Raw genomic sequence first — 26,997 nt, 5'->3', positions numbered from 1 at the left:
GACCCACATTTTGGGCACTTTTTGAACGGAGTCCTTTCCATCGGCCGGGACCGGAGTCGAGGAGGGCCCGAAGGCCGGTGCCGATGTGTGGAATCGAGAAAGTGCCTCTAAGAGAGATGAAGAAGATGATTGATGAAGAATCTCGAAGGATTTTCCGTCGAGGCTGGAACTGGAAAAGTTCGAAGCCGGAGCACGAAGTATCACATCCGAGCCCGATGTTGGAAAAAAACAATCTGAGGATGGAGCCGAAGCCCATGCGCAGTATGGACCGAAGGAGGAGTCACCGAACTCGTGACTTCCAAAGACTGTCCAAGAAGAAAAACAAACTGCAAACATCCGGGCCCAACACCAGATGGCGATCTATGCAAAGTGTACAATCTGCAGCTCATATGCCTCGAACATCAATTTACCAAATTAATGGCCACTGCAATCCTGTACAACAGTGATCAGCCACTAATGTTTTATCATACTTCCACTCTTGCCACAGAACCAGATATCTCTCCAGCTTGCCCATAAGCTTACCAACTGAGAATCTAAAAACATTGCCAAGAGATCAGGACGACACTGCGTTTTACATAATTTAGAAGATTTTTTATAAAATGCATTATCTGAGTAACCTTTTCACAGCAGCCATTGCCGATTTCACAAGAATGTGAGGGGGATCCACCTAACCACATTGTTTTTTCCGGGGAATGGATATTAAAGTGATACCATAACTTAGGAATTCCATACACAATTGAGTTTCGGTCTCAGAAAGACAAATTTGTCAAGTTTGCTGCGGTAATGAAGACTGGCTCCGATAGCCAGTAGCGATTTTTTCCTGCTCCCCATAAAAGTCAAAACGTTAACGATCAGAATGATGTTCTCTGACCCCTTACTTCTGCCCCTGGATCAGTTTGAGGTCAAAGACAGGTTCACCAGCCCAAAGTCTGGCAGCAAATAGGTGCCGACAGGGAAGGTGACTATGCGTGTATATGGAGCAGCTGCAGCTGGTTAGTTCCTCGTCTATGTGGAAGTCTGATGTGCCATCATTCAACACAAAACCTTGCTCCAGCTCAGTCACTTCATAGCAACCCTGTTTGGTTAGGCTGATTTCCTCTTGCACTAACTTGAGTCCAAAGGGTGGGCAGGCTGATTGATAGAGGGCATAAAGTTTTTCTTCATTCAGTGTTGCAGTTAACACAGAGAGGCTCTGTTGTCGCATTATCCCTCTCACACATTCAGCTGGTGTCATGGGGGGACTCAGGGCTGACCTTAGCATTACCTGATGATGAAGCAGCAGCTCAGAGAACCGTGCACGCTCAGATTTCTTGAGTCCCCAGCAGGCCACCCACATCTCCTTGCGATGGTGCCAGTTCTCCAGGAAATATGTAAAAAATCCAGAAAGAGAGACAGCTGCCAGCTCTTTCAAATGAAACTCATAATCCTCAGGTGTATGGGAGAATATTAGCTTTTGGATGATGTTCTTCAAGGTCTGGCGGACAGATGGGTCTTCTTGATCCACCTGGCTGTAAAGGGCCTCCAGAGCATAGGCTTGGCTCATTACAACCGTGCTATTTGGAAGCAGTGGACTGATAAGATCCAGCTCCGCCAAATCTGTGTGAAGGACAACACTCTTTATATGAGGCTTTAATGTACCGGGAATGCTCTGCATCAAGGACACCACCATGAACCTCACAGGTGTTTGACTGTCCTTGTGAGTAAGGAAATAGGCACATTCACGGCCCCTACCATCTGCATCCTCACACAGTACTGTGTACAGGTTGAAGTTCTTATTCACACACAAGGACTGTTCCAAGAAGAGGACTGAGGGGAAACGTTGGAGCAAGCTCCTCATGCGAGAGGTCATCAGGAAGACACATTCCAGTGCCACTTCATCAGGGCAGAAAACCAGCTTCACTTTTGCCTTACTGTCTACCTCAAATAAGGATAACAGTTCTGCCACGAGATGTTGAAGATCTGCTTGTTCATCACAACTTCGCTCCATCAGCTTTTGGAGGTCACTGGCCATCACAAACTGTTTAGAGATGCTGTTGGTCAACTCCAGTAAAAAGTGGGGGTTGGCCTTCAGCCTGCACTGTGGGTAATGAATGGCAAACTCCTCTTCACTGACATCATGGTTATGCTCCAACATCGCCTGCTTGATAGATAGACAGTCAAAGTTCGGTCCCACTCTTAAAATGATGTTTGATGGGCAGGCGAAGGTATCCCTGGAGAAGAAGGAAAGATATTTCTGAATAAACATGGAAAAAGTTCCACAATGATTCGTGTTCATACAGAATGTTAGCCACGCTACCTCATACCCAAGCCAGAAGCACCCAACGGGATACAAAGAAGAAAATGGGTACTTACTTGTAACTTTGGTGCCCACATACCAAGAAATCTAACATTAGCAGCTCATGTAGGCGCAGAAAGCATGATGTGACTCTGTTCTTCCCAGTCCATAATCCTAATCCATAAATCTATTCCAAGCCTCCAGATAATCCGCCACTTAAAGGAGTGTTGGAAATTGCCCCTTAAATCTGTTCGGGCCAGCTAAAAAAAGAGTAATTTTAAAGACTGAAGTCTGCAGTAAAGGTAGAACTGCTGTGAGTTTGGTAATGTGCTCTTTGTTAACAGCTACTATATCATAGGGAACTAAGACACCAGTGGGACTTACCCAGAAAAATGTTCCATACGTCTCAATAATTGAGGCTTTTAGGGTGCACTCATTAATTGCAATTCATGAGTCTGCCCTTTTTAATCCTTTAACAGCATGTTTTTTTCATACTCTCGCTCTTTTCTTTTTTTTAACAAAAAAGCTGTTTACAGAGGTCTTGCCATTAATTCTATTTTTATTGGATGAGCCCATACATTCATTTCATTACGTGCACATGTACAGATTAAAGTAAAAGTCAGACACACTTTGTTTTGTCCTACAGCAATTATATCCATGAGCTACACGAAGGCAACAATAATACAAGTAAAATATAAAGCATAGTATACACTGCTTAAATTACTGTACAGTATTGAAGGATTCAATGTTGTTTATATGAACACAATAAAATCCAGTGTTTTCTTTGATTAAAAGAGATGTTTTGTTCCAGATAAATCCTGATGTGTTCACACAAGTGGAAACTGTTGCCCATCTGGAATTGGCGTCACTTTATAGATGACAACTTTACAAGACCTAATTGTATTTTTATTTGTGCAAATAAATGTGAATTGGAGTTATAAAAAACAGAAAGTGTGATCCAAAAAGGAAGGGAGAAACAAATTAATTTATATAAATACTTAGTTGTTAGGCCTGCCATTCTTGACATAGTTCTCCCCTAACCTTTTGCCTTCAATCCTCCTGTTTTGCTGACTTCGTTTTAACTGGCTTTAGGACTCTGTACTATCTACCACTGCTAACCAGTAATAAAGCGCTTAGGCGCTCTCCTTAAAAATTGGTAGATTTGGCTTACACCCAATTGGCACATATAATTTACCTGGAAGTCCCAGGGCCTGTAAATTAAATGCTACTAGTGGGCCGGCAGCATTGATTATGCCACCAATTTAGGTAGACCTTTAAAATGTTCTCAGGCCTGCTATTGAAGCCTGTGTGTGCAGTTTTATATACATATAGTTGGCATTTGTATTATGTGAACTTTGCCACTGGATTCACTCTAGCCAGGCAGATGACGCGTGTTACCCCGAAACCGGTCCCAGGATGCTTGTTTCCGCTTCAGGGAATACCTGGCTTGGCAGTTAGAGCTGGACTGCTCCCATGAGGCACAGGGTCAAGACTGATTTGCATATAGCTGGGTCTGAACTGAGGTGGCGAAGTGAGCTAAAGAACAATGGTGAATTCAACCCAGATCTGTGATGGGGGTGAGTGTCTGAAAAGTTGCAACGCTCCGTCCATCATCTCCTTGTGTTTGCTTATGTGAACCTAGCCAAAAGGCAGCAGAGTAGGCAACAGGGTCAAAGGCAACTATAAAGTCAATGAATGATTTTAGGGATGGCAGGGTTCTCAAAGGGAAAAAGAACTGTGACTGCATCATGAACTATGGCAGCCATTTCTACTTATTACGTACAGCCTGGATGATATTTTTTGAGATATTGGAAATCCATCAACTCTGAATAGAGATATAAGCACTGTTTTGGTGATCCACGGGTTGGGACCGTAGACGTTAGCAAGAATTATCATCATGTTTTGTACAATATTAATCAATAGAAAATTACTACCATTAGTTTTTCCACATGTATCTAGTACAGACAAAATTATATTGTATGTTAATTTTGCATTGTGTGCAATGGGTTAGAAAGGAAAATGCTACTTACCGGTATGCATCTGTTCTTGGCATGTAGAGCTGCAGAGATTCACACTCTGTGCATAGATCACCATCTGGTGTTGGGCTCGGATGATTGCACCTTGTTGTTGTCCTGGAAGAAGTCTTTTGTAGTCACGAGATAGGTGACTCCTCCCTTGGACGATAGTGCGCATGGGCAACGACTCCATCCTCAGATTGTTTTGCGCCATGATGGGAAATGATGGAGTTTGTAGAAACAGAAAAGATGTCCATGTGAATGTATCTAAGTAAGATAACATTGGAACAGATACAGGTTCCGGGGAGGTGGGTGGGCGTGTGAATCTCTGCAGTTCTACATGCCAATAACAGATGCATACTGATAAGTTGCATTTTCCGTTCGAGGCATATGAACTGCAGAAGTCACACTCTGTGCATAGACTGTACAGCAGTGTCTCCCCTAGCGGTGGTCACCTGTATTAGTTGCAGTGGTTTGAAAAAGTGTCTTAAGAACAGCCTGGCCTACACAAGCTTGTTGCTTTGCCTGCACATCTGCACAATAGTGTTTGGTGAAGGTGTGTGTGGTCGACCATGTCGCTGCCTTACAAATGTCTTTTAGGGGAATGTTCCCTAAAAATGCCATGGAAGCCCCTAGTTTGCGTGTTGAATGCTCTCTTGGGGGAATTGTTACTTTGCTTTTTGCTTTCTGGTAGCATATCTGAATGCATTGGACTATCCACCTGACAATTCCAGCTTTGGAGATAGGGTTGCCTTTATGAGGTGGAGAGAAAGCTACAAACAGTTGTTTTGTCTTTCTAAAGGCTTTCGTCCTGTCTATGTAATAAAGTAATGCTCTTTTGACGTCGAGCGTGTGAAGAGCTCTTTCCGCTACCGAATCAGGGTTTTGGAAAAACACTGGTAAATACTGGTTGATTAAGATGAAAAGCAGAGATTACTTTAGGAAGAAATTTTGGATTTACCCTAAGAACCACTTTGTTACGATGTATTTGTAAGAATGGTTCTTGTATGGTTAAAGCCTGGATCTCACTTACTCTTCTGAGAGAGGTGATTGCGACAAGAAAAGCTACTTTCCATGTAAGGAATTGTAATTCACATTTGTGTAAAGACTCAAATGGGAGACCCATGAGTCTAGTAAGAACAATGTTTAGGTTCCACACTGGAGAGGGTGGCAGTCTGGGTGGAATCATCCTTTTAAGGCCTTCCATAAAAGCTTTGATAGCGGGTACTCTTAACAATGACAAATGCGGTCTGTTTTTTAGGTAGGCGGTAAGGACAGCCAGATGTAATCTTATAGATGAATATGCCAGATTGCATCTTTGTAGATGTAGCAAGTAACAAATAATGTTTTGAATTGAAGCATCTAATGGGTCAATTTTGTTGTTATTGTAGTAAATGGCGAATCATTTCCATTTAGCTGCATAGCACGCTCTAGTAGTAGGGCGTCTGGCTTCTTTAATAATGTTCATACAGTCGGGTGGGAGGTTGAGGTAACTGAACTCTAGGATTTCAGGAGCCAGATCAATAGATTCAGTTGTGCTGGATCTGGGTGCCTTATCTCTCCATGGTTCTGCGTGAGCAGCTTTGAGGAGAGCCGTAATTTTTGATGTGGAACTACTGAGAGTTCGAGTAGTGTTGTGAACCATGGTTGCTGTGCTCATGTGGGATCAACCAGGATCATCTTGAGAGACTGTTGTTTGAGCTTGCTTACTACTAGCAGAATGAGCAGGAGTCGCGGAAAAGCGCACGCAAATCTGCCTGACCAGTACATCCATATCGCATTGACCTTGGACAACGGCTGTGGGAACCTGGAGTCGTAGGTTGGGCATTTTGCGTTTGCGGCGAACAGATCTGTGTCTGGTTATCCCCACATTTGGAAAAAGGGTTGAAGAACTTCCGGATTAAGTTCCCATTTGTGATTCTGTTGAGTTTGATGACTTAACAGATCCGCAATCTGATTGTTCACGCCTGGCAGATGTTCCGCCAGAAGATATATGTTTTGTGGAATGGCCAATCTCCATATGCTTTGCGTTAGGTGAGATAACTGCAAAGAGCGAGTCCCTCCTTGTTTTTGTATGTAATACATGGCTGTCATATTGTCCGTGCGGACTAGGACAGTCTTGTTGAGGACATGTGTTTGGAATGACTTTAACGCTAGAAATATTGCCAGTAGTTCTAGTTGAGGAGTGCGCTTTGTTGGGTGGTCCACCTGCCCTGAATTGTGTGGTTTAGGAGATGGGCTCCCCAGCCGGTGAGTGTTGTGTCTGCTGTTAGCACTATCTGTGGAACTGGCTCTAGGAACGGCCGCCCTCTGGAAAGATGTTGTGTATTCCACCACTGCAGAGAGCGATAGGTGCGGCTGTCCACCAACACCAGGTCTGTAAGTTGACCTTGAGCCTGGTTCCACTGACGTGCTAAGCATTCTTGTAAAGGGCGCATCTGAAGTCTTGCGTGAGGTACAATGAAAATGCAAGAGGCCATCATCCCTATGAGCTGCATAAACACTTGTGCTGGAAGAGAGTGTTGGGGTTGAAACTTGGTGATGAGAGTTTGCATATTGGCTATCCTGGCTGGATTGGGGTATGCTAGGGCTTTGGAAGTGTCTATTGTGGCTCCTAGATACTGATGTAGGTAGGAGGGCTGAAGGTGTGACTTGGTATGGTTTACTGTAAACCCCAAGTTGTGTAGCAGTTGAATGGTTTAATAAGCATGGCGAACACATTGGTTGTGTGACTCGGCTTTTATCAGCCAGTCGTCCAGGTATAGAAATACATGGATTTGCTGCCTTCGCAAGTGCGCCGCTACTACCGCAAGGCACTTTGTGAATACCCTGGGTGGTGTGGTCACCCCGAATGGGAGAACTTTGAATTGATAGTGTTGGCCGTCCACTGTGAACCTTAGATATTTCCTGTGAGCAGGGTGTATGGGAATATGGAAGTAGGCGTCCTTGAGATCTAGTGTAGCAAGGAAGTCGCCTTGTTGAGGCAGTGGAAGGACTTGTTGAAGAGTGATCATGTAAAAATGATCTGATTGTATGCAGAGATTGAGAGGTCTGAGGTCCAGTATTGGCCATAGAGTACCGTCCTATTTGGGGATTAGGGAATACATGGAGTCTACTCCGGTCCCTTGATTCTGTATGTGGACTGGTTCTATGGCATGCTTTTGAAGCAGTGAGAGAACTTCCTGTTTTAGGAGTGTCAGATGTTCTGTGGACATCGGACGCTGCTTGGGTGGTATGGTGGGGGGATTTGCAGTAAGTTCCAGGCAGTAACCATACTGGATAATATGTCTTACCCACTTGTCTGTAGTGATGGAATTCCAGACAGGTAGGAACTGTGAGAGTCTCCCTTCGACCGGAGTGGAATGGTCTGGAGGGAGTGGAGGGAAGTCACTGTTTATTAGTGGGAGAGGCGCGAGTGTGGTTGTTACCTCGGCCTTTACCCTTGTTGTTATTTCCTCTGGACCCACCTCTAAAATATCCCTTATGTTTGTTTGTGTGGTGTTTTTATATGAGGAAGCAACCGTGTCTGTACTGATGTTTTTCAATGCTCCTCTATAGAAGGAGCGTCGAAAGGAACCTCGTGTGGATGGAGACTGTAATGCTCCCATGGATTTAGCAGTCTCTGTGTCCTTTTTCATTTTTTCTAAAGCTGTATCTACAGCTGGACCAAAAAGCTGTTCCTGATTGAACGGCTGATTGAGGATAGTCGTTTGTACCTCCTGTTTGAAACCAGAAATGTGCAGCCAGGCATGTCTTCTTAGTAACACACTAGTGTTGACGGATCTAGATGTGGTATCTGCTGCATCGAGGGCACATTTAGTTGAGGCATTTGTTATTATTTTGCCTTCTTGAATCAAAACATTGGCATTGGTTTTGTACTGATCAGGCAAATGCTGCATTAGGGATTCAGGCTCGTCGTAATGAGCCCTATTGTACCTGGCAAGTAATGCCTGCGCATTGGCTAACCTCCAGTGATTAGCTGCCTGGGCAGCAACTCGCTTGCCCGAAACGTCTAATAATTTAGACTCCTTATCTGGAGGTGGAGTATCACCGGGGGTCTGAGAGTTGGCACACTTTCTAGCGTTGGTCACTACTAGGAAATCTAAGGGAAGTTGACCTTTGATGTAGGTGGGATCATTTGGGGCGGGTTTATATTTTTGATCAATTCTAGGATTCAGAATTCTAGCCCTTACAGGGTCTCTGAGTATGTCTAGGGCATGTTTAATGACACCTTTTAACATGGCTAAAGTTTGTACTGTCGTTTGTGACTGTGCAAACGTGTCTAGTAGGAAGTCTTCCTCTGTGGGGTCCGAATGCATTTGAACACCAAGGTACTGGGCAGCCCTATAAATGAGCTGACTAAAGCCAATATTGTCATCTGGGGTGATGGCTTTGTCGGGTATGCATTGGGATCAGGAAGGTCTCGAAGACCTACTGGGTCATCATAGTCATCCCATGGGTCCTGTGGCACGTCTGTGTCATCAGGGTCAGTGAAAGGGTCATTATTTCCTCCACCACCCCCTAAATCATCATCATCCTGTGGTGGTGGTGAGTAGGGAGGAAGTATGGGAGACTTTGGAGGAGAGAAAGGCTTAGTAGGAAGAACAGGAGAAGAGGGTCTTAAAGGTGAAGTGGCACAGTCTCTTTTTTTTACAGGCACATCAGGGATGTGTGGGGTGTCCAATTTCCTCTTCGTGTGTGGAACGTTGACAATACGGCCTGTCTTGGGGTCCACTTGGAGAGTTTTCTGTTTCGGATCGATGGGATCCGGCCGAAAAAGTTCTTCCTCTTCGGTAACCGCGTTCGGTGCCGATTTTTACCGGTCCCGAGCGAGGTTTGGATTTCTGCTCTGGAGTCTTTGATGGGGTTTTTGGATCCTTCGGCTTCGGTGTTGAGTCGGAAATCTTCTTCGGTTCCGAATGTTTTGGTTTTGGATCCGAGGCCTTTTGCGCCTTCGCTACCGAGGTGTTCGGAGCCGATGTCTTTTTGGAAATTGCGGGAGTAGGATGAGCTCCCGGCTTCGGTGCCGCGGGGTCTGTGGTGCACTGATATGCGGCTTCCTTGGTCTTGAGCTGCCGGAAGGCTTTTCTTTTGTCTTCGGAGCCGAGCTCGAGGGCGGGCTTATAAAGCTTTGTTTCGGTTGCGACTGGGGCCTGCAGGCGAAGTTTTGACCGGTGCCTTCTTTTTCTCGGGTAGGGTCAGGGCAGGGGCACTTGTACTCAATCGTTGACCTGGAGTGATGTGGTCATCAGAGTCGGAGTCGTCTGCCTCGGAACCGATGACCAGATCCTCTGAATCTTCTGCCACCGGAACATCATGGGCCTTCATCGAAGATGTCTTCTGGCACCGGTGCAGCTTGTTGCGCCCGGTGATCACGGATAGTCTTCTTGGAGCAGAAGGAGGCGCAGGCTTGGCAGTTTTCCTCCTTGTGCCCGGGCGAGAGACAGAGGTTGCAGACCTTGTGTTGGTCGCTGTGTGGAAATTTAGCTCCACACTGGGGGCATTTTTTGAGTGGAGTCCTTTTCATTAGCCGTAGGCCCGAATGTCACCGATAGGCCCAGCGGCCCGCGTGGACGACCGGAATAGAGTATTTGAGTAGCGCGTCTAAAAGTACGCCATCAAAGACAATACCGTCAAATTTGATATGCTTTGCGCGTCGAAAAGGTTTGGATAACACGGTACCGAACCGGAGCGCTGACATCTGAACCCGATGGCAGAAAAAATTATCTGAGAATGGAGTCGATGCCCATGCACACTATTGTCAAGGGAGGAGTCACCTATCTTGTGACTACAAAATACTTCTTCCTAGACAACAAGGTGCAAGCATCCAAGCCCAACACCAGATGGCGATCTATGCACAGTGTGTGAATTCTGCAGCTCATATGCCTCGAACATATGTTTACACATTAGTTTATGAAATCACCATTTTTAACCTCAAGAACTATTTATGTGTGAACATATGATATGTAATGCCCCGCTTCGTTGCTTCACCTAAGGACGCTGTTTTTTTGCCTGCAGCTTGTCGCCCCAGGAGGGGCCCATATCCCCGCCATTGGAGAGCGAGTAGAGAGGGGAAAGGAAAGGAAAGCCTTACGGGACACAGTCACCCACCAGCCCCTGCGGCGCAACACCTGTGCTTCCCCGCCCATCTACTGCTTATAACAGCTCGCGGAACCCGCTGCCGCGGGTCGCGCTTCGTTGCTTCACCTAAGGACGCTGTTTTTTTGCCTGCAGCTTGTCGCCCCAGGAGGGGCCCATATCGCCGCCATTGGAGAGCGAGTAGAGAGGGGAAAGGAAAGGAAAGCCTTACGGGACTCAGTCACCCACCAGCCCCTGCGGCGCAACACCTGTGCTTCCCCGCCCATCTACTGCTTATAACAGCTCGCGGAACCCGCTGCCGCGGGTCCCGATTCGTTGCATCACCTAAGGACGCTGTTTTTTTGCCTGCAGCTTGTCGCCCCAGGAGGGGCCCATATCGCCGCCATTGGAGAGCGAGTAGAGAGGGGAAAGGAAAGGAAAGCCTTACGGGACTCAGTCACCCACCAGCCCCTGCAGCGCAACACCTGTGCTTCCCCGCCCATCTACTGCTTATAACAGCTCGCGGAACCCGCTGCCGCGGGTCCCGCTTCGTTGCTTCACCTAAGGACGCTGTTTTTTTGCCTGCAGCTTGTCGCCCCAGGAGGGGCCCATATCGCCGCCATTGGAGAGCGAGTAGAGAGGGGAAAGGAAAGGAAAGCCTTACGGGACTCAGTCACCCACCAGCCCCTGCGGCGTAACACCTGTGCTTCCACGCCCACTCATCTTATTTAAGTCTCACCGATAACCGCTACGCGGTACGCGTGCGGGACGCGCCGGACGAAGCCCGGACAAAGGGCGGACAGTCTGAGACAGTCCGGGACAGGAGGGGGAAGGAGGGGGCAGCATACTGGTCTATTGTAAGTTAATATTTCGTTTAGTTAGCTGTTGGACCCGATCAGACAGTTCTGTTTTCAGGATCGGTCAATAAGGTGCTTGGCAGTCCCATGTGATTAATTAATTGGGATAGGCAGCTACATTTAGAGTAAGTCAATATTTTCCCGCTTCCTGCGGTATCAGTCTGCTGTGAGGATTTGTTATAGGCCAGGCCCAGTCACAATGTCTAAAGCTAAACCTGCTGCTGTGTCCACCACCCTGGATAATTATTTGGTCAAGATGGTTGACAAAATCAACCATGAACGTAGGAAGTCCCTAGGACGCTCAGGGCCACCATGCACGAGTCCCCCCCCGCTCAACCAACTGGTCCTCCAGTCTAGTACCAACCAAGATGTTATTATTTCTCCAGATCTTATAGATTGTTCGATACTGGGTGTTCCAAAGGATATCACAAGCGTGGTTAGTGATACCCCTGGCCCTTCTAATGATACGGATTCTGGCCAAGCTGTCTCACCTACTCCTTGCTTGACGGCCCCAAGGCCACAAAGATTATTACGCTCATGCAGGAACTATAGTAAAATTACACAGCCTAAACGAGGGGGGAACCGCTCCACTAAGAGAACTGACCCCATAATATCCAATATTCAACGAGATCAATCAGCATCATTGGATGGTACTAAGATCACTCTAGATAATGAGCAACTTGACTTTCTGATTAACGCCATAGATGTCAAGCTTGACTTATTGGTTAGACCCATTTTGACTAAACTCGCTACACTTACAGATGAAGTAGTCAGACTGGGAGGTTTATTGGACTCACTTATTAAGGCTGGTACTGAGGCAAAAACAAATGAACAAGGACTGGCAGAGGTAATTCCTATTACTTCTAACTCAATTCCTTTAACGGCAGGTAGCAGAAATTCTAATTTTTGTACTGGGAATGTTTGTGAAGTACCATCCGCTGTCCCCAATACTCCCCCTCAGCGGCCGGGTCCCTTTAATCCACCCTTTGATCCAGTAATAGGGAAGCAGTTGGGCCCCAATGTAAACGCTAACAGTCTTAGTAGCCCTCAACCGGATTTGCCACCGACTTGTGCACCTTTCATGGCAGTCTTGACAAACGTTCCCCCAGTTAGAGAGTCCGGTAGTAACTATGGCTTTGGTGAATCCCACTCGTCATTAAAGAATAAGACTGTGGACTGGCTTCATCGACGGTGTGGCTTCCCTGTAGCCCTATCAAAGGATATCCTAAGCACTAGAAGAACCAATTGGGTTGGCAAATCCCGTAAGACTTGTGAGGGAGACTGTATTGTCATTAATTTCCGGAACCCACAACTTACCTCCACTGTATTGATTAAAGCCGCATCTCTCCCTACAAGTGACCAAGGTATCTCTCTACGCCCTTTTGGGTATTTTTATAGAGATCTTGTTACTCAATCTGATGCTGAGTGTCACCGGTGGAGGCCAAGCGACCGGAACTTGTGTGCCGGCCCTACTTTCCCTATGTTCAATAGATTCGAGCCCCTGAGCGGGCTTGATTGTAACGACTGACTGGTACCCCTTTTAGCTGATATTGGATTCGAGGACGCTTCCCTGGGAAAGGGGAGGCGTAGTCTGGTCCCTGGGGTTCCTGATCCTGTCGACCCTATTAATATTATTGGTGCTTGTGGTAGTCCTATTGATTCCCCAGTGGATTGTGAGTCCGAAAGTCAGGTCTCCGATGATAGGGATTGGACAGTACTGAATAAGCTCACCCCTCCAGCCAACTGTGGCCCGTGCTCAATTGCCTGCTGGAATGTTGCGGGACTCTTACATAAGGACGCTTGTTTAGGTTGGTTTGATTTTATCAATCTTTTTAACATTATATGTTTTCAGGAAACCTGGAGTGTGGACCCCATCAATTATAATGGTTTTGTTTCTTACCAACTGCCGGCCGTGGCTTCCAACTCGGGAAGAGCCAAGGGGGGGCTCTTGACACTGATCTCAGTGGAAGTACCACTTACTGTAAAGAAATATGTTTTGATTGGGGCCCATTCCCAGATCCTATGGCTTTGTCAGGAGCCGGATAGAAATATCCTTTTAATCAATTTTTATAATAATGTATTTGATAATACTAGGCAACAGGTAGTGTTCGCCTTAGAGTCTGCTCTGGCAAACATTGTCTCGGGAAATGATATTGTCTTTGATTTTATCTGGCTAGGGGATTTTAATACTCCTGCTTGTCCATTTTCTGCAAATAGGGTCTGTGGTTTTGTAAACTGTTGGGGGGAGGGCGTCCCTCATTTTCCCCATAATCCCTATGGTGAATCATTAAATAAAATTCTGATGACCTATGACATGGAGATGTTGGGTAATAAGAAAGGCGCTATTGGCGAAACCCTCCCTACCTTCACGGGCCGAAATGCTAACACTGTTATTGACTTCATTTGTATTTCTTCTAGCCTTAACCCATGGTGTACAGTCCCCCTGGTAGTTGATAATCTAATTAGTGATCACAACTGCCTGACTATGGAGGCCGTCCTCTGGAAGGCAAAATATGGCCCTAAACCTAATATAGTAGCTAATATCGAACCACATCGACCCAATGGACCCAGAATCAGGTGGAAGGGGGATAAGGCGGATATCCTGTCCAACTCCATTATTACCAATTGTGTTAACGAAATTGTTTTTATTATAGAGAGCAGAGATTTAACTGATGCAATCATGCACAAGTTTATTAACATTAATCTCAGTATAGAAGCTAAACTTACCAAGCCTCTTAAGGGTAAGTCATGTCGGCAAAGGGGGTGGTTCGATCATGCTAGCACCATCGCCCTCAAGGGCCTAAAAGAGGCTCTGGCAGCCAAACCAAGGGACAAAATCCTGATCAGGGAGCTTAGAGCCACCTACCAGGCTGCAGTTACCAACAGATAGGTTGAACTACGACAAGAGGCATGGGACAAGCTAGATCAGGCTGCTGAAACATCAGATTCCTCTCTATTTTGGGCGACAGTCAATTGTCCCTTCTTAAAGAACGAGGAGATACCTGTATTGACGGCAAACGTCAGCGCGGAAAGTTGGGTCTCTCACTTTTCTCTGATTTTTGATTCAGCTACATCTTTGGAGGCAGGGGGAGGTGTCTGGCCAATCATTCCCTTAGATATATCTTTATCTGAAGTTCAGGATTGCATCTCTGCTAGTAAAGGAGGGAAGGCCCAGGGACCTGATGGGGTGCCCATAGATGTCTATAAAAAAGAACCTGAGATATGGGGCCCGCTACTAACCAAAGTATTTAATGCAGCTGTCTGTTACGGTGTCCCGCATACCTGGGAGAAATCTATTATTATTCCTATTTATAAGAAGGGGGAGAGAAGGGATGCTAAGAATTACCGTCCGATCTCCCTCCTAGATTCCTCCGTGAAAATTATGAGCCGGGTGCTTCTTGTCAGATTAGAAGAATGGGCCGAATCGAACAACATTTTGGCAAATTCCCAATACGGTTTCAGGAAGGGACGAGGGACAGTAGAACAGTGCCTCAACCTAGAACTTCTCATAGGGAAATATACGAAGGCCAAGAAAGGCTCCCTTTTTCTCTGCTTTGCAGATTTAAGCAGTGCCTTCGATATGGTAAACCACAAGATCCTATGGGAGAAATTACTTGAAATGGGGGCACCGGAGGGCATTGTTTATTTTCTGGCAAGGTTATATGCTAACCTTAGCTCAAGTGTTCGATACGGCCCTGGAGGGGAGCGCACCCCAAAGTTTCTCATTAGGCGTGGTATCAGACAGGGGTGTGTGCTCGCCCCCCTACTTTTTACACTTTTTATTAATGAGGTTGACTCTGTTTTAAAGACTGTTGTGGCAGACGCACCAAAAATTCTTGATTTTCATGCTCCAGTTTTACTTTATGCGGACGATGCCGTTCTTCTTTCTAGGACCCCCATCGGCCTACAACGCCTAATGGACAGGTTTTCTCTGTTCATTAAGGAAAGGAAGCTGATGATTAACAAATCAAAAACCTTCGTTATGGAATGTGGGAAGGGCCGCAAAAAAACGCATTCTTATTTTATCGAAGGGCATAAGGTCCAAACGGTCGACACTTTTAACTACCTAGGTATAACCTTTTCCAAGACAGGTAGTTGGTCCAGTGAAATCACCCATGTTAGGGCTAGAATGGCGAAATGTGCCCACGGGGTGTTTACGTTCGCTTCAAAAATTGGGGATAAGCGGCTTAGAGATATGTTGAAAATCTACCAGATGAGGTGTCTTTCAATTGCCCTTTATGGAGCGGGTGTTTGGGGGCACGTTTTGACCGGGAGTCTACAGGTGGAGGAAAATCTCTTCCTAAAAAGATTATTATGTTTACCCATTTCAGTTTCTACGGATTTGGTGCACCGGGAGTTCGGAATCCAACATCTCTCAGATTCTGCTGCCCTTAGACAACTTCTGTTGTGGCGTGCAATTTGGATAAAGGAAGAGACCTCCTTAAACAGAGATATTATTAAGGATTGTTTTACGATTGATAACCATCTAAAGATTCCATGGGTTAATTTTGTCACGAGTAGTTTCATGGAGATTTATGGTTTTAAACTATCTGAGGATAGTCATGCCGCCTCTAGTTTGACCAAAAGCGAGATGTAATCTGTTTTTATGACCCAAAAGTCTGAGCGACGTGAGAGGGCCAGTAGTAACCTTACTACTTGTATGCTCTACGGAAGTTGTTGCGATTCAATAGGTTACAAACCGTATTTGAGCTTTGTAACCAGACCCTCCCATCGGTTCGTTCTGACCAGATTACGTTTTGGGATCGTCCACCATTTGGTGGCGTTCCCAAGTATCAAAAAGCACCCGATTGGCCCTTGCCCTTGTGATTATACTACTGCACAAAGCACTTTGCACCTTCTATTGTTCTGCTCATTCTATGGCAACTTTCGTATAGCCTTTTTAAAACCAGTTTTTAAGAAATATGGAGTTAGGACAGTTAAAGACACCATGAAATTGTTATTTAACCCCTCACCTGATGTCTGCTTTTTTACTGCTACATTTCTTCTCCAAGCCATTAAGGCAAGGCCTAGTATTATTTTTTAATTGTTATTCAACTGTATTTTAATTGCTTGTTTGACCATTTGCATAGAGGATGTTTTTTAGGGTCTATCTTTTTTGTTTGTATTTAAAAGATGTTTTTTTTTAAATGTAATGTATGTGCTTTTATGGACTTTGTGTTAAGCTCCGAATAAAGCCTTATGAACTGAACTGAATGCATATGTTTTGAAATGTAGCTCTCAGACTAGAGCTACTATTTTTTTTTTTTAAACTTATTTTTATTGCCATTTTCATATTTCAGACATTATCCATCATACACAACCATCAGATAGTCATAGCAGATTATACATCCAGTAGTGGGACAGAGCAGCTGTGTATATCGCTGGTACATAAACAGGGAGCATAAACAATGTAAAAAGGGAGCATGATGTTTACATCCTGTTGTCTCGGGCTCCAGATATGGCATAGAAACTGGGGCACAAACTAAGGAATGGGTATGGAAGAATATATCCAGTTACATTAGTGGTGGTATACAGCGTTGTGTGGGCAGGACACCTCTGCGACGTATGTGTGCTTATCCTAGTGGGTGCGACCAAGGGCTGCGACCGCATACCAGACGCCAGGGCTTGTGATGAGCTTGCGTGGGTGGGGTTCCGAGAGATCAGTTGGGTGGGGCCTGTGACTGTGTGCGCGGGACTGACGACGCAGGGGGGCTGCCACTCGGGTCAGCGCCCGGGGAAAGCTGCCGAAATTGAAACAATAGCATGGCTCATTCCATCGATATAGGGTGTTTGCGGGTCCCCTTTACCTCCTCCTCCCGCAATGTCTCCTCCTCAGCCGTCGCCCATTTGTGTGTAGCTCCCACCCACGCCGCCAACGGTGGACCGGTGGGAGAACGCCAATGCATGGCGATGCTGCGCTTAGCTAAGAGTACCGCTAGGGAGAGGAAACGAGTCTGCACCTTGTGTTGTTTACCTGCGCGAAAGATGCCTATGGCGCTGGCCTCCCAAGTGTTCATACAGGTTAGCCCAGTGAGAGTACCCAGAGCAGTGTGAATGTGGTGCCAGAAAATTTGTATGACGGAGCAGCTCCAGAACATGTGTTGGAAGTCTGCATTCCGCGCTTGACATCTGGAGCACAGGAACTGAGTGTCAGGATAGAATCGTTGGAGGCGTGCGGGGGTTAGATAGGCCCTGTGGAGGATGTGATATTGAATGTTTTTAAAGCGTGCGTTCCTAGAGACCTTCTTAGGGTATTTCAGAGCTTTCCCCCATTCCCCTTCATGAAGTGCCCGCCCGATTTCAGCTTCCCAGGCGGCTCGCAGGGTGTCTAGTGGCTTGCTAGTCAGTTCCCGTATGGCTTTATAAAGCCATGTAGTGAGATGGCGTCCTGCTCCCATGTGTAGAATCGTGTGGATAACTGGGTGCGTGCGTGGTTCCCCTTTACTTAGGTCTTGATATGGTCGGTAGCTATCTAGGAGTTGGCGGTGCAGCAGAAATTGTCCCGGGGGGAGATCGTACTCCTCTACCAGGCTATGGAATGGTCTTAGTTGCCCATCCTCGAAAAAGGACTCCACCTCCGTTAAGCCGCACGACGTCCATATGCGGAGCGCATTATTTGTAAAGTAGCGTTCCTGTTTGGGCCACCCCACTAGGGTGAGCAGGGGAGAATACAACGGGGTCCCCGGGGACATGCGGTGTATCCGTAGCATGCACTTACGTGCCACTGACACCTGTAGAGGGTATGTGCGTTTTGGCTGAGTGCCAGGGAGGAGCAGGCGACGGATCTCCAGAATCGATATCCGTCCTGCAGCAGTACAAGTTTCCACATTGTACCTGTCTGCCGTCCAATGGGACAGCCATTGCAGCTGTGCTGCCAGGAAGTAGGCTTCAAATGAGGGGGCTCCCAAGCCACCCTGCGTAGTGGGCAGTCGCAGTTTTGTCAGGGCTATTCTGTGCCTGGCAGACCCCCAAATGAGCACACTGAGGAGGGAGTCGAGGTCCCGGAAGAAAGCCCTGGGCGGGATTACTGGCAGATTGGTAAAGAAATACAGCAGTCTTGGAACCATGATCATCTTGGCCAATGCCACTCTCCCAATGGGAGCCAGTGGGAGGCTCTTCCAGAATCCGACCGAGGCCCTAAGATTCTCTAACGCCCTGCCGTGGTTGCCCTCGAACAAACTTCCTGTGGGGGTAGTTCCGGATGCAGCGGATATATCGTGGATTTATCCCAGTTCACCCGTAGCCCCGAGGCCACGGCAAATTCCGTCAAAGTTTCCCAGAGGGGGGTCAGATCGTCTGTAATGTCTCGTACATAGATCAGCAGGTCATCAGCGTACAAGGATACACTATGCACTGTGCCCGCTATCGGGATACCCCAGCTCTCCCCCTCCCGTTGGAGTCGGATGGCGAGGAGCTCCACCGCCAGAGCAAAAAGCAGAGGGGATAACGGGCAGCCCTGTCGCGTGCCCCTCTGAACCGCAAACTCCGTCGAGATGTACCGGCCCAGGCGCACCCGCGAGGTCTGCCCGGTGTACAGTAGGCGCGTATAAGCTAGGAGGGTGGGCCCAACGCCAGCTCGCTGCAGCACCGAAAACAAGAACTGCCATGTGAGGGAGTCAAAGGCCTTTTCAAGGTCTAGGATGAGACAGGCCGCTCGAGGGTATATCCCCCGTACCTGATCCTGGATGTGGAAGACCCGACGTATGTTCTGGGAGGTGCATCTGCCAGGTATAAAACCGCATTGATCCGGGTGGATCAGGGAGCGTATGATTTGTACGTATCTATCCGCAAGGGTCTTCCCGAGGAGTTTGCAATCGGCGGACAGCAGCGATATGGGACGATAGGAGGCCATTTGTTGTGGGTCCCTGTGCGGTTTCAGGAACGTCACAATTACGGATTCTCGCATGGATCTCGGCAGCTCTTGTGCTTCATTTCCCTGTATCCTCATAGGCATCACATACTGTGTATTCTTTTGAGTAGCACCATGGTGATGGAACCTGGTGCTCTCAGATCTGAGTGTGAATAAGTTCAGTTGAGCTGACCCAGCCTGCTGGATGGATGGGACCCCTTTACCTCTGGAATAAACGTTTTTCTTCTTCAACCCTGGATCTTCCATTACTCCTCATTACTTGAATTTACAATGGGGCATGGAGGTCAGGTGTCCAAAGGCTACCGAGGATCCGGTCAGTGCCTGGAGGCCCCAGCTCTTTCCACAGAATCACCGTGCGCGGTTGTCGCAAGACGATCACTACCCCTCTAAACCACTCATTGCCATCCTACAAAACCGGTGGTGTGGAGCAGAGGTAAAGCAACATTGTGTAATGTAACTGGTGCTCATGTAAAGCGCTCCAATATCTTTGGGTCGAGTTTGCGCTATATAAATCTGCAATAAAAAAAACAAAAAAAAACATTACAGGAGGGTAGTCAGGGAACCCTCGGGCACTTCTCTGCTGTTGAATTAATAGCCTTCTGTCCTAGCCTGTGGCAACTCAGCAAGCCTTTTCTGCAGCGAGCTGCTCACGCGATGCCTTTATCGCGAGATGGGGGTTCAAATCTTGAAAGCGAGACTCCGCAGTTACTTCTCTTGGCAGAAACTATGCACTAGACATTGAGAGCAGTTGCCTGTATGCTCTCTCCCGGAGCTTGACTTGCTTTGAATAAAGCAATTTCTCCACTCTACCTGCTTTGTATGGGTCTTTGACGCAGCACTTTCCTCTATGTTCTTGGCTTGGTCCCACCCATGAGCATTTCAGCCTTTCTTTCAGCACTTCATGGGTTTGTGTGCGTTTTCTTGTATGCTACTTCCAAGGCACATTCCCCCATCCCTTCCACAATCTTGTACGTTGCTTCCTCCTTATTTATTTAAAAATATATAGTTCCTCCATTCCCTCCTCTCCACTCTCAGTAGTGTATATTTTTCCCACCCGTTCAATTATTCCTTCCTTACACAATGCCCATCTCTGTCCTAATTTCTTTAAAGGTTTCTTTTTTTTAGGGTCCAGCAGCTGCAATTTACTCCAGTGCTGCTTCTTTCTCAAAAGGCACTTTTGTACACATTTAATTATTTATTTTTGAATCTACCACTCCAAGATCGACGTCCACCAACTTGAGACAGTTAATATATAAAAAAGAAATATAAGGAAAAATGGCGGCCTTTTCATAAGGCAGGTGCAAGCGTGCATCGTGATAAGCACATGCCTATGACAGACACCTTGGAATTGGTGGGACTATGTCTTAACCGATATGTTTGTATACCAGCGCAAGGAAGCATTGATAAAGCCAGAAACGCGGCTATTTAAAGCCAACACATATTGGCTATCCTAATGCTTGTTTAAGACAGTTGTCCATATAGCATTTACACTTTAGAATCATTAGATTTTCTGATTTGCATGATCTGAGCTTCACCAGTGTCTTAGAGGTTGAGGGGACTATATTATGTTTTAGTTTTATAAATAAATCCATTTGTTAAATCTCAGTCATTGACTGGTCTGCTGGACACCATTAAATAACTTAAAGGCAACTTGTAACCTGGCTACGGTGCGGAATAGTTCAATATTCACTATGAAATGGTCCAATGTGTTTTTTAAAAATAATTATTTTGTAGATGCCAAATACATACAGATATCAAAATCGTAATTTCAGTCGCGTACAACAGAGCCACCAATGATAGCACCCCAACATTCCCGTTGTACCTTGTTGAAGTTAATAAATAATGTTGATATTCCATAAAAACCTATCTTCACTTCCGTGCCCTGAAGCAAAGACATCACATTATGCTCCCGACTAAGGCGGACCCGTCAACATCACTGGTGGTCATTGGTGTTGATTCATGTGCAGTGTCCCAGAGATCCAACCCATAGTAACGCCTCCATGGACCCAGACTTTATAGAATTTTCTGGGGCAGCCCCTGCTTACATATGTAGCACGTTCAGCAGCCATATAGAGGTCCATCCCCCTTGTCCATTTCTGTATCGTGGGATTTTCCCCTCCACTCCCCATCTTCTAGCTACGTCTCACTTGGACACAGCCAGACCCAGAGTGGTGAATAGTAATTGGGCCCTATTAATGTCAGCCTCGCTCTGGATACCCATGAGGACAAAACCAGAGTCCACCGGTAGCGATACCCCCAGAATTGCCCTTAACACTCTATAGCCTACCAATAGACTTGTATAACGGGGCAAGCCCATATTGTGTGCTAGAAATCGCCCTTAACGTCAGTTAAGACAGTATGGTGTCTCTGACCTGCCTATCTTGTGTAATTTCTCCCTGTCATAGTATATTCTGTGTAGAATTTTATATTGAAAAAGGCGCAGCCTAGGTTTGATGGCTATCTCCCTGGGTTGCATACCCAGGTTGTTGGGCATGTTGTTACTTATGGTTTTGTATGTAAAAGAGACAGCCTTCTCTACAGGCTCCTCCTGCAGCCGTCGCCCCTCTAGTGGAGCATATTCAGGTAAGTCCATGCACGGTACGCCCTCTGCCTGCCATGCATGACGCAGCTGTGCATACTTAATAAATTGGGATCTATGTAGCCCGTATTCCTGACTAATTATGGGCCAAGGTTCAAGTGTGTCCAGTTCCAGAATGTCACCTTTCGTAGAAATGCCCAAGAGGTCCCAGACTTCGAATCCCTTTAATTTGTGTAGTTCCTTAAATCACCCACTGTCTCAAAGCGGTATAGCCTTTGTAACCCGGTGTGTCCACCCTATTGCTTTTATTACTCTATCCCATGCTTCCAGGGTAACTTGTGTTGCAGTCAATAATTGAGAAGTTCCCTTACCACCATAGAGGAAGCGTATAGGGCACTATCGATTCCCTTTCCAGTCAGTACGTAGCGTTGTCCCTTGCCCGGTGCAATCATTCATTTATGGGAACAAGATAATCAGCCCAATAGTAGGCCTCTACATCCGGTAAGGCGATCTCGCCATTGCAGGGGTTTGGCTACAACGTTTTTTGTGTAATTCTGGAGTGACCTCTCTGCCACGGTAGGGACCGGATGTCGTTCTCCAGTCTGGTGAGCACCTTCTGAGCGAGTGGGTGGCACATGTTTTGAAAGTGTATAGCAGTTTGGGCAGGGTAATCATTTTGAAAATAGCTGCTCTCCCAAGCAAAGAGAGAGGAAGGTCCCTCCATCTCTCTGTGTCTTGTTTAAAATTTTGTAGGTCCTTCCTGAGATTATGGAGCCTACACATCTCTGTGTGGGATGATAAAAATTGCGAGATATTGAAAGCCTTCAGGAACCACCTTTAAGTCACCAGGTAGTGGCAACTGTGTGAGGGTTTCGCCAGGGCAGTAAAGCGTTGCCTTGGTCCAATTTATCCTGTACCCGGAGTGACTTCCATACTCCTCTATAGTGTTGAATAGGAGAGAAATAGTGGCACTGGGGTAGTTGACATAGAGGAGAACATCATTGGCATAGAGGGAGATCTTGATCTTTTCTTCCTCTTCGTAAGTTAGAGCTATCCTGAAACCCCGGATTTGCGGATAGCACTGGATGCCAAAGTGTGAATGCAAAGAGAAGTGGCGAAAGGGGGCATCCCTGTCTCATCCCCTGGCCGATAGGGAAGGCTGCAGATACCACCCCATTTACTCTAACCGTGGCAGTGGGCATATTATATAGTAGTGCTATCCAGCTCTGGAATGTAGGGCCTATACTGAATTTGCCCAGCGTAGATTCTAGAAATGGCCAATGCACAGCGTCGACTTTTACCACATCTAGCGATAAAAATACGTGTGGTGAGTCTTGGTCCTTCACCTTTATCAACCAATAATGAGTCCTGGCACGGTCTAGTCTGGTGGCGTGTCCAAGCATAGAGTCTGATTGGTCTCCATGAACAAGATATGTAATATGTTTAAGGCGGCAGGTCGTTAAAATCGTTGCTAATATCTTTACCTCCATGTACAGTAGGGAGATAGGATGGTATGAGTCGCATCTATTGTGTGGTTTACCGTCTTTATGTATTACCACTATCATTGCTGACCGTAGATCAGGGGGTAAGATGCCTTCTGTATGTGCATCTTGGAAAAGACGCAGCAGGTAAGGGCCCAGGAGATCTATACCTCGTTTATACTCTGCCGGTAGCCTATTGGGGCCAGGGGTCTTCCTGCTTCCCAGTCTTGTCATTTCCTCTTGTATTTCTATCAGAGTCAGGTCAGCCTCTAGCTCTCACGTTTCTTCATCTCCCACCACCAGGGTCTGGACTGCTGCTAGATAATTCTCTATCTCAGTATTTGAGCATAGGGGGCGGGCTGTATAGAATTCCCGGTAGTAATAGCGAATGCCCTGGCGATATGGGTGTCTGTAGTGTGGGTGACATCATGACTATCTATAATGTCCTGCACCCATCTGGCCTGTTGTTTCTTCTTACTTATCCAGGCCAGCAATTTCTCCGCCTCATTTCCAATCTCAAAGGCAATGGAGCATCGCCAGGCTCTGCTTCCTTGCGTTATCCATGGCCACATCCCTATATTCCTGTGTCAGGGTATCGAGTTGCCGGGCTAGCCTTGAATCATTTTCGAGGCTTGCCTTTCTTTCGAGGCGCAATATCTGTTGTTCTAATTCTTCTAGTGAGTTGGCCCTTTCTTTCTTTTCCCATGCGATGCAGTTTAGGGCCCTATCTCGCAGCACTGTCTTCGAGGCCTCCCACACAGTCAACCCAGAAGGGACCGAATTCTCATTCTCAAGAAAGTATGTTTCTGTGTCCACCCGTATTTCCCTCAGCACCTTACCATCTCGCAAGTCACAAACATTGAGGCGCCACCCCGTGTTACAGTCATGACCCTGGGTTCCTATTCTCACCAGGAAAAAAGAGTGGTCAGAGAGACCCATTGCCAGATAATCAGCATGTCCAATCGCACTTATTTCATCCCCGTGGACAAAGACGTCTAACTTGGAGTACACGTTGTGCGCTACAGAAGAGTAGGAGAATTGCCTATCTTGGGGCTGTTTGCGTCACCACAAGCCAGCCAGCCCGAGGGTAGTAGCGAATCGTGACAAAGGGGTGATAGCTAATGAACCTCCATCACCCCTGGAACAGTCCAGCAAATTGATTCATTACGTCATTGAAGTCACCCTCTATCACATGAAAAGTTGAAGGCGTTTCAAGCAGAACATCTAAAATCTTACTCAGGATGGGCGCCTGGAGTCTGGGCTGCACATATCAGGGTCATATCTTTCCTACCCCCTTACTCCCACATATCTTCCCATGGGATCTTGCCAAAGACGTGACGTCCTAGAAAGGGGGGAGGGGTCTCTTAATCAGTATAGCCACTCCCATTGACCCAACAGAGTAACCTGCACGTGCCAACAACATGTAGGGGCCCCGGCCCAGAAATCTACACTGTGTACCCTCCAAATGAGAGTCTTGAAGCATCACTATGTCTGGGTGTAGCCTCCTAATAATTTGCATCTCCAGTCCCCTTTGAATTTTGTCAGCCAGCCCATTGACGATCCACGTCAACCCAGAGTCTAAGCTAGGGTAGATGCGGCCATGGGATATGATCGTTCCCCACCCCATTAAGGTGGGATATGCTCTTAGCACCTCCGTGTTTCCTGTGGGGACTCCATCCCCTAGAGACCCATGCGACTGGCAAACAATGAATACAAAAACTCAACCGTAACCCATCTACTCCCCAACCAAACCCCCTTCCTATGCCACCCAACTCCTCCCCAGCATCAAGCCCAGTCATCCAAGAGAAACATCAATTCGCCAGAGAAGATGGAGAGGTCTGTCGTCTACCCCGGTGAAATTACACAATGTTCAACCCTGAAGCGCTTCGAACATTTAAACCAGTCAACAATTTAATAAAAAAAAGAATCCCCAGCCACTGGCTAGGTGCGCTTGGGGCATGTGTTATGCATGCAGAGCCCCAGCGTACAAGTTACTTACCTTCGGTAACGATGTGTCTGTTAGAGACGATTCTAGCCGCAGAATCCTTAACGTAGAATTATCCCCAGGCGTGAGACTGGACCCGGAAAACTTTCTTGCCCAGCATCTCTGCATGGCGGGGGGCAGTACCACGCGACTCCGCCCGACGTCCTCCCCGGACGTGACGTCAGCGAGGTCACATAAGCCCCACCCCGGCGTGCTGACGTCAGTTTGATTCGGACAACTTTTCCGCGCCACAAAGCGGAGCCATCACAACAAAACTGAGGAGAGCATGGGAACAGTGTGCGAAAAAACGAGAGAAACAAAATAGAGAGAAACAAAAGGTGAGAAACAGCACCAGGTGGCACTAAGGCACCAGACGGCGACAACAGTAGGCTAGAGCAGGAAAAGAGCAGGAACAACTGTGCAAGCCAAGGCGAAAGCACTAGGTGGCAGTAAAGTACCAGAAGGCCAGAGCAGCGAAGCCATAGCAAGAAAAGCGCAAGCACCACTCCGTGGAACCACCTTGCAAGCCAAGGCACGAGCCCTCCTGGAGGCACGAGCATGTGAAAGCACCGTGACAGAAAGAGAAAGAGAGAGAGCCTGCAACCACAACCACAACCACAAGGGGAAGGGACACAAGCCCGGAACAGAGGAGCAACAGCAATCCATCCCCAGACCACACCGCCAAGGATGGCCATACCTCCTGAAAGGAGTAGGAGGTCAAAGAACAGGTAAGCCATCCGCAGACTACAGTGCCAAGGAGGGCCATAACCTCTGAAAGGAGTAGGAAGTCAAAGGCCAGGTAAAAGAACTCCTAACAAAGAAGACCGGTGGAAATCAGAGACTCCGACAACAGAGGGAAAGAGCAAAAGGAGGCCCTCACGCTGGAGAGAAACCAGCTGGAGGGATGCGTGACCGGAAAAAAACGAAGAGGACACCCACAGAGGACAAGTCACCCAGAGGGAGGCGACTGCAGAAACCCAAGTAGAGGGTCCTCGCAGAACGGGAGGGAAGGGTGAGTCGTGAATTAATCTGCGGCTAGAATCGTCTCTACCAGATACATAGTTACCGAAGGTAAGTAACTTGTACATCTGATAAGAGACTACTAGCCGCAGATTCCTTAATGTAGAATAGATACCCTCGCCATACCCAGAAGGGAGGAGGGCCTGCGAGAGAGCCTCCCCACCAGGAGAGACACAGGGCCCCCACAGGGGACATGTCACAGGGACAAGAAGGGAAAGGCCAGGAAAACCGAAGCCCAACCAACGGAGAACTGCCCAACACCACGCAGGGGCAGCCAGTGCCCTAAAAGCCTCAAGGAACACAAGGACCACCTCAACCCTTAGGGAGAAGAGGTAGACCCGGAGACAGGGCCCACTTGAAGAAACACATACACAGTGACAGAAAGAGCTGTACACACACCGGCCGCAAGCAGCGGACAAGGCAGGGACGGTTTCACCGCCAAAAGTGCAGACGGAAGAAGAACAGCACAAGAGAATGCATCAAAGGCTCCAACGGTGTAGCAGAACAAGCGGCCAGCACTGGTATGCACAGCCAGCAGCAAACACCATGGAACGGTGCACCCAGGACAAGCTAGGCGCCAGCCGAAGGCAGAGGCCAGGAAGGGCCAAGAAGGGCCAGGACACGCCCCAAGGGAGGGGCCGGCACACACTGACCCACGAATGAAGTAGAACCAGGAATATAGAAAGAGAGAGGAGCGACAGACCAAGCCGCCCACCAGAACACAAAAACCAGGGAAACCAGTCCCCCCCGGAACACCAGTGCAAAACCGCTACAACCCAATGCCGCAGACAGCAACGCAAGCCACTCCGTAACCATCAGCAAGAAGATCGCACCTGCGACATACCGAGACGCCACGGAGAGCAGAAGCCCGAAGGACG

The 26,997-nt window shown here is 47.3% G+C and overlaps 1 protein-coding gene across 3 annotated transcripts in view; it reads right to left on the bottom strand.

The window, feature by feature from the left end:
• Positions 1-569: 569 nt before the first annotated feature.
• The window catches only part of LOC146809783 (uncharacterized), a 728,115-nt gene continuing 701,687 nt past the window's right edge, over positions 570-26,997 (bottom strand). For all 3 annotated transcript variants that reach the window (XM_085616628.1, XM_085616630.1, XM_085616629.1), the window contains one exon: positions 570-2,210. In XM_085616628.1, the coding sequence (XP_085472754.1) occupies positions 875-2,210 (1,336 nt within the window). In that variant the 3' untranslated portion in view covers positions 570-874. The remainder of the gene's footprint in view (positions 2,211-26,997) is intronic.

The sequence above is a fragment of the Triturus cristatus genome, chromosome 7 (genome assembly GCF_964204655.1).
Source record: "Triturus cristatus chromosome 7, aTriCri1.1, whole genome shotgun sequence".
NCBI classification, from domain to species: Eukaryota; Metazoa; Chordata; class Amphibia; order Caudata; family Salamandridae; genus Triturus; species Triturus cristatus.
Note: the sequence above shows the minus strand (reverse complement) of the source record. Positions and strands in the feature narration are given on the sequence as shown.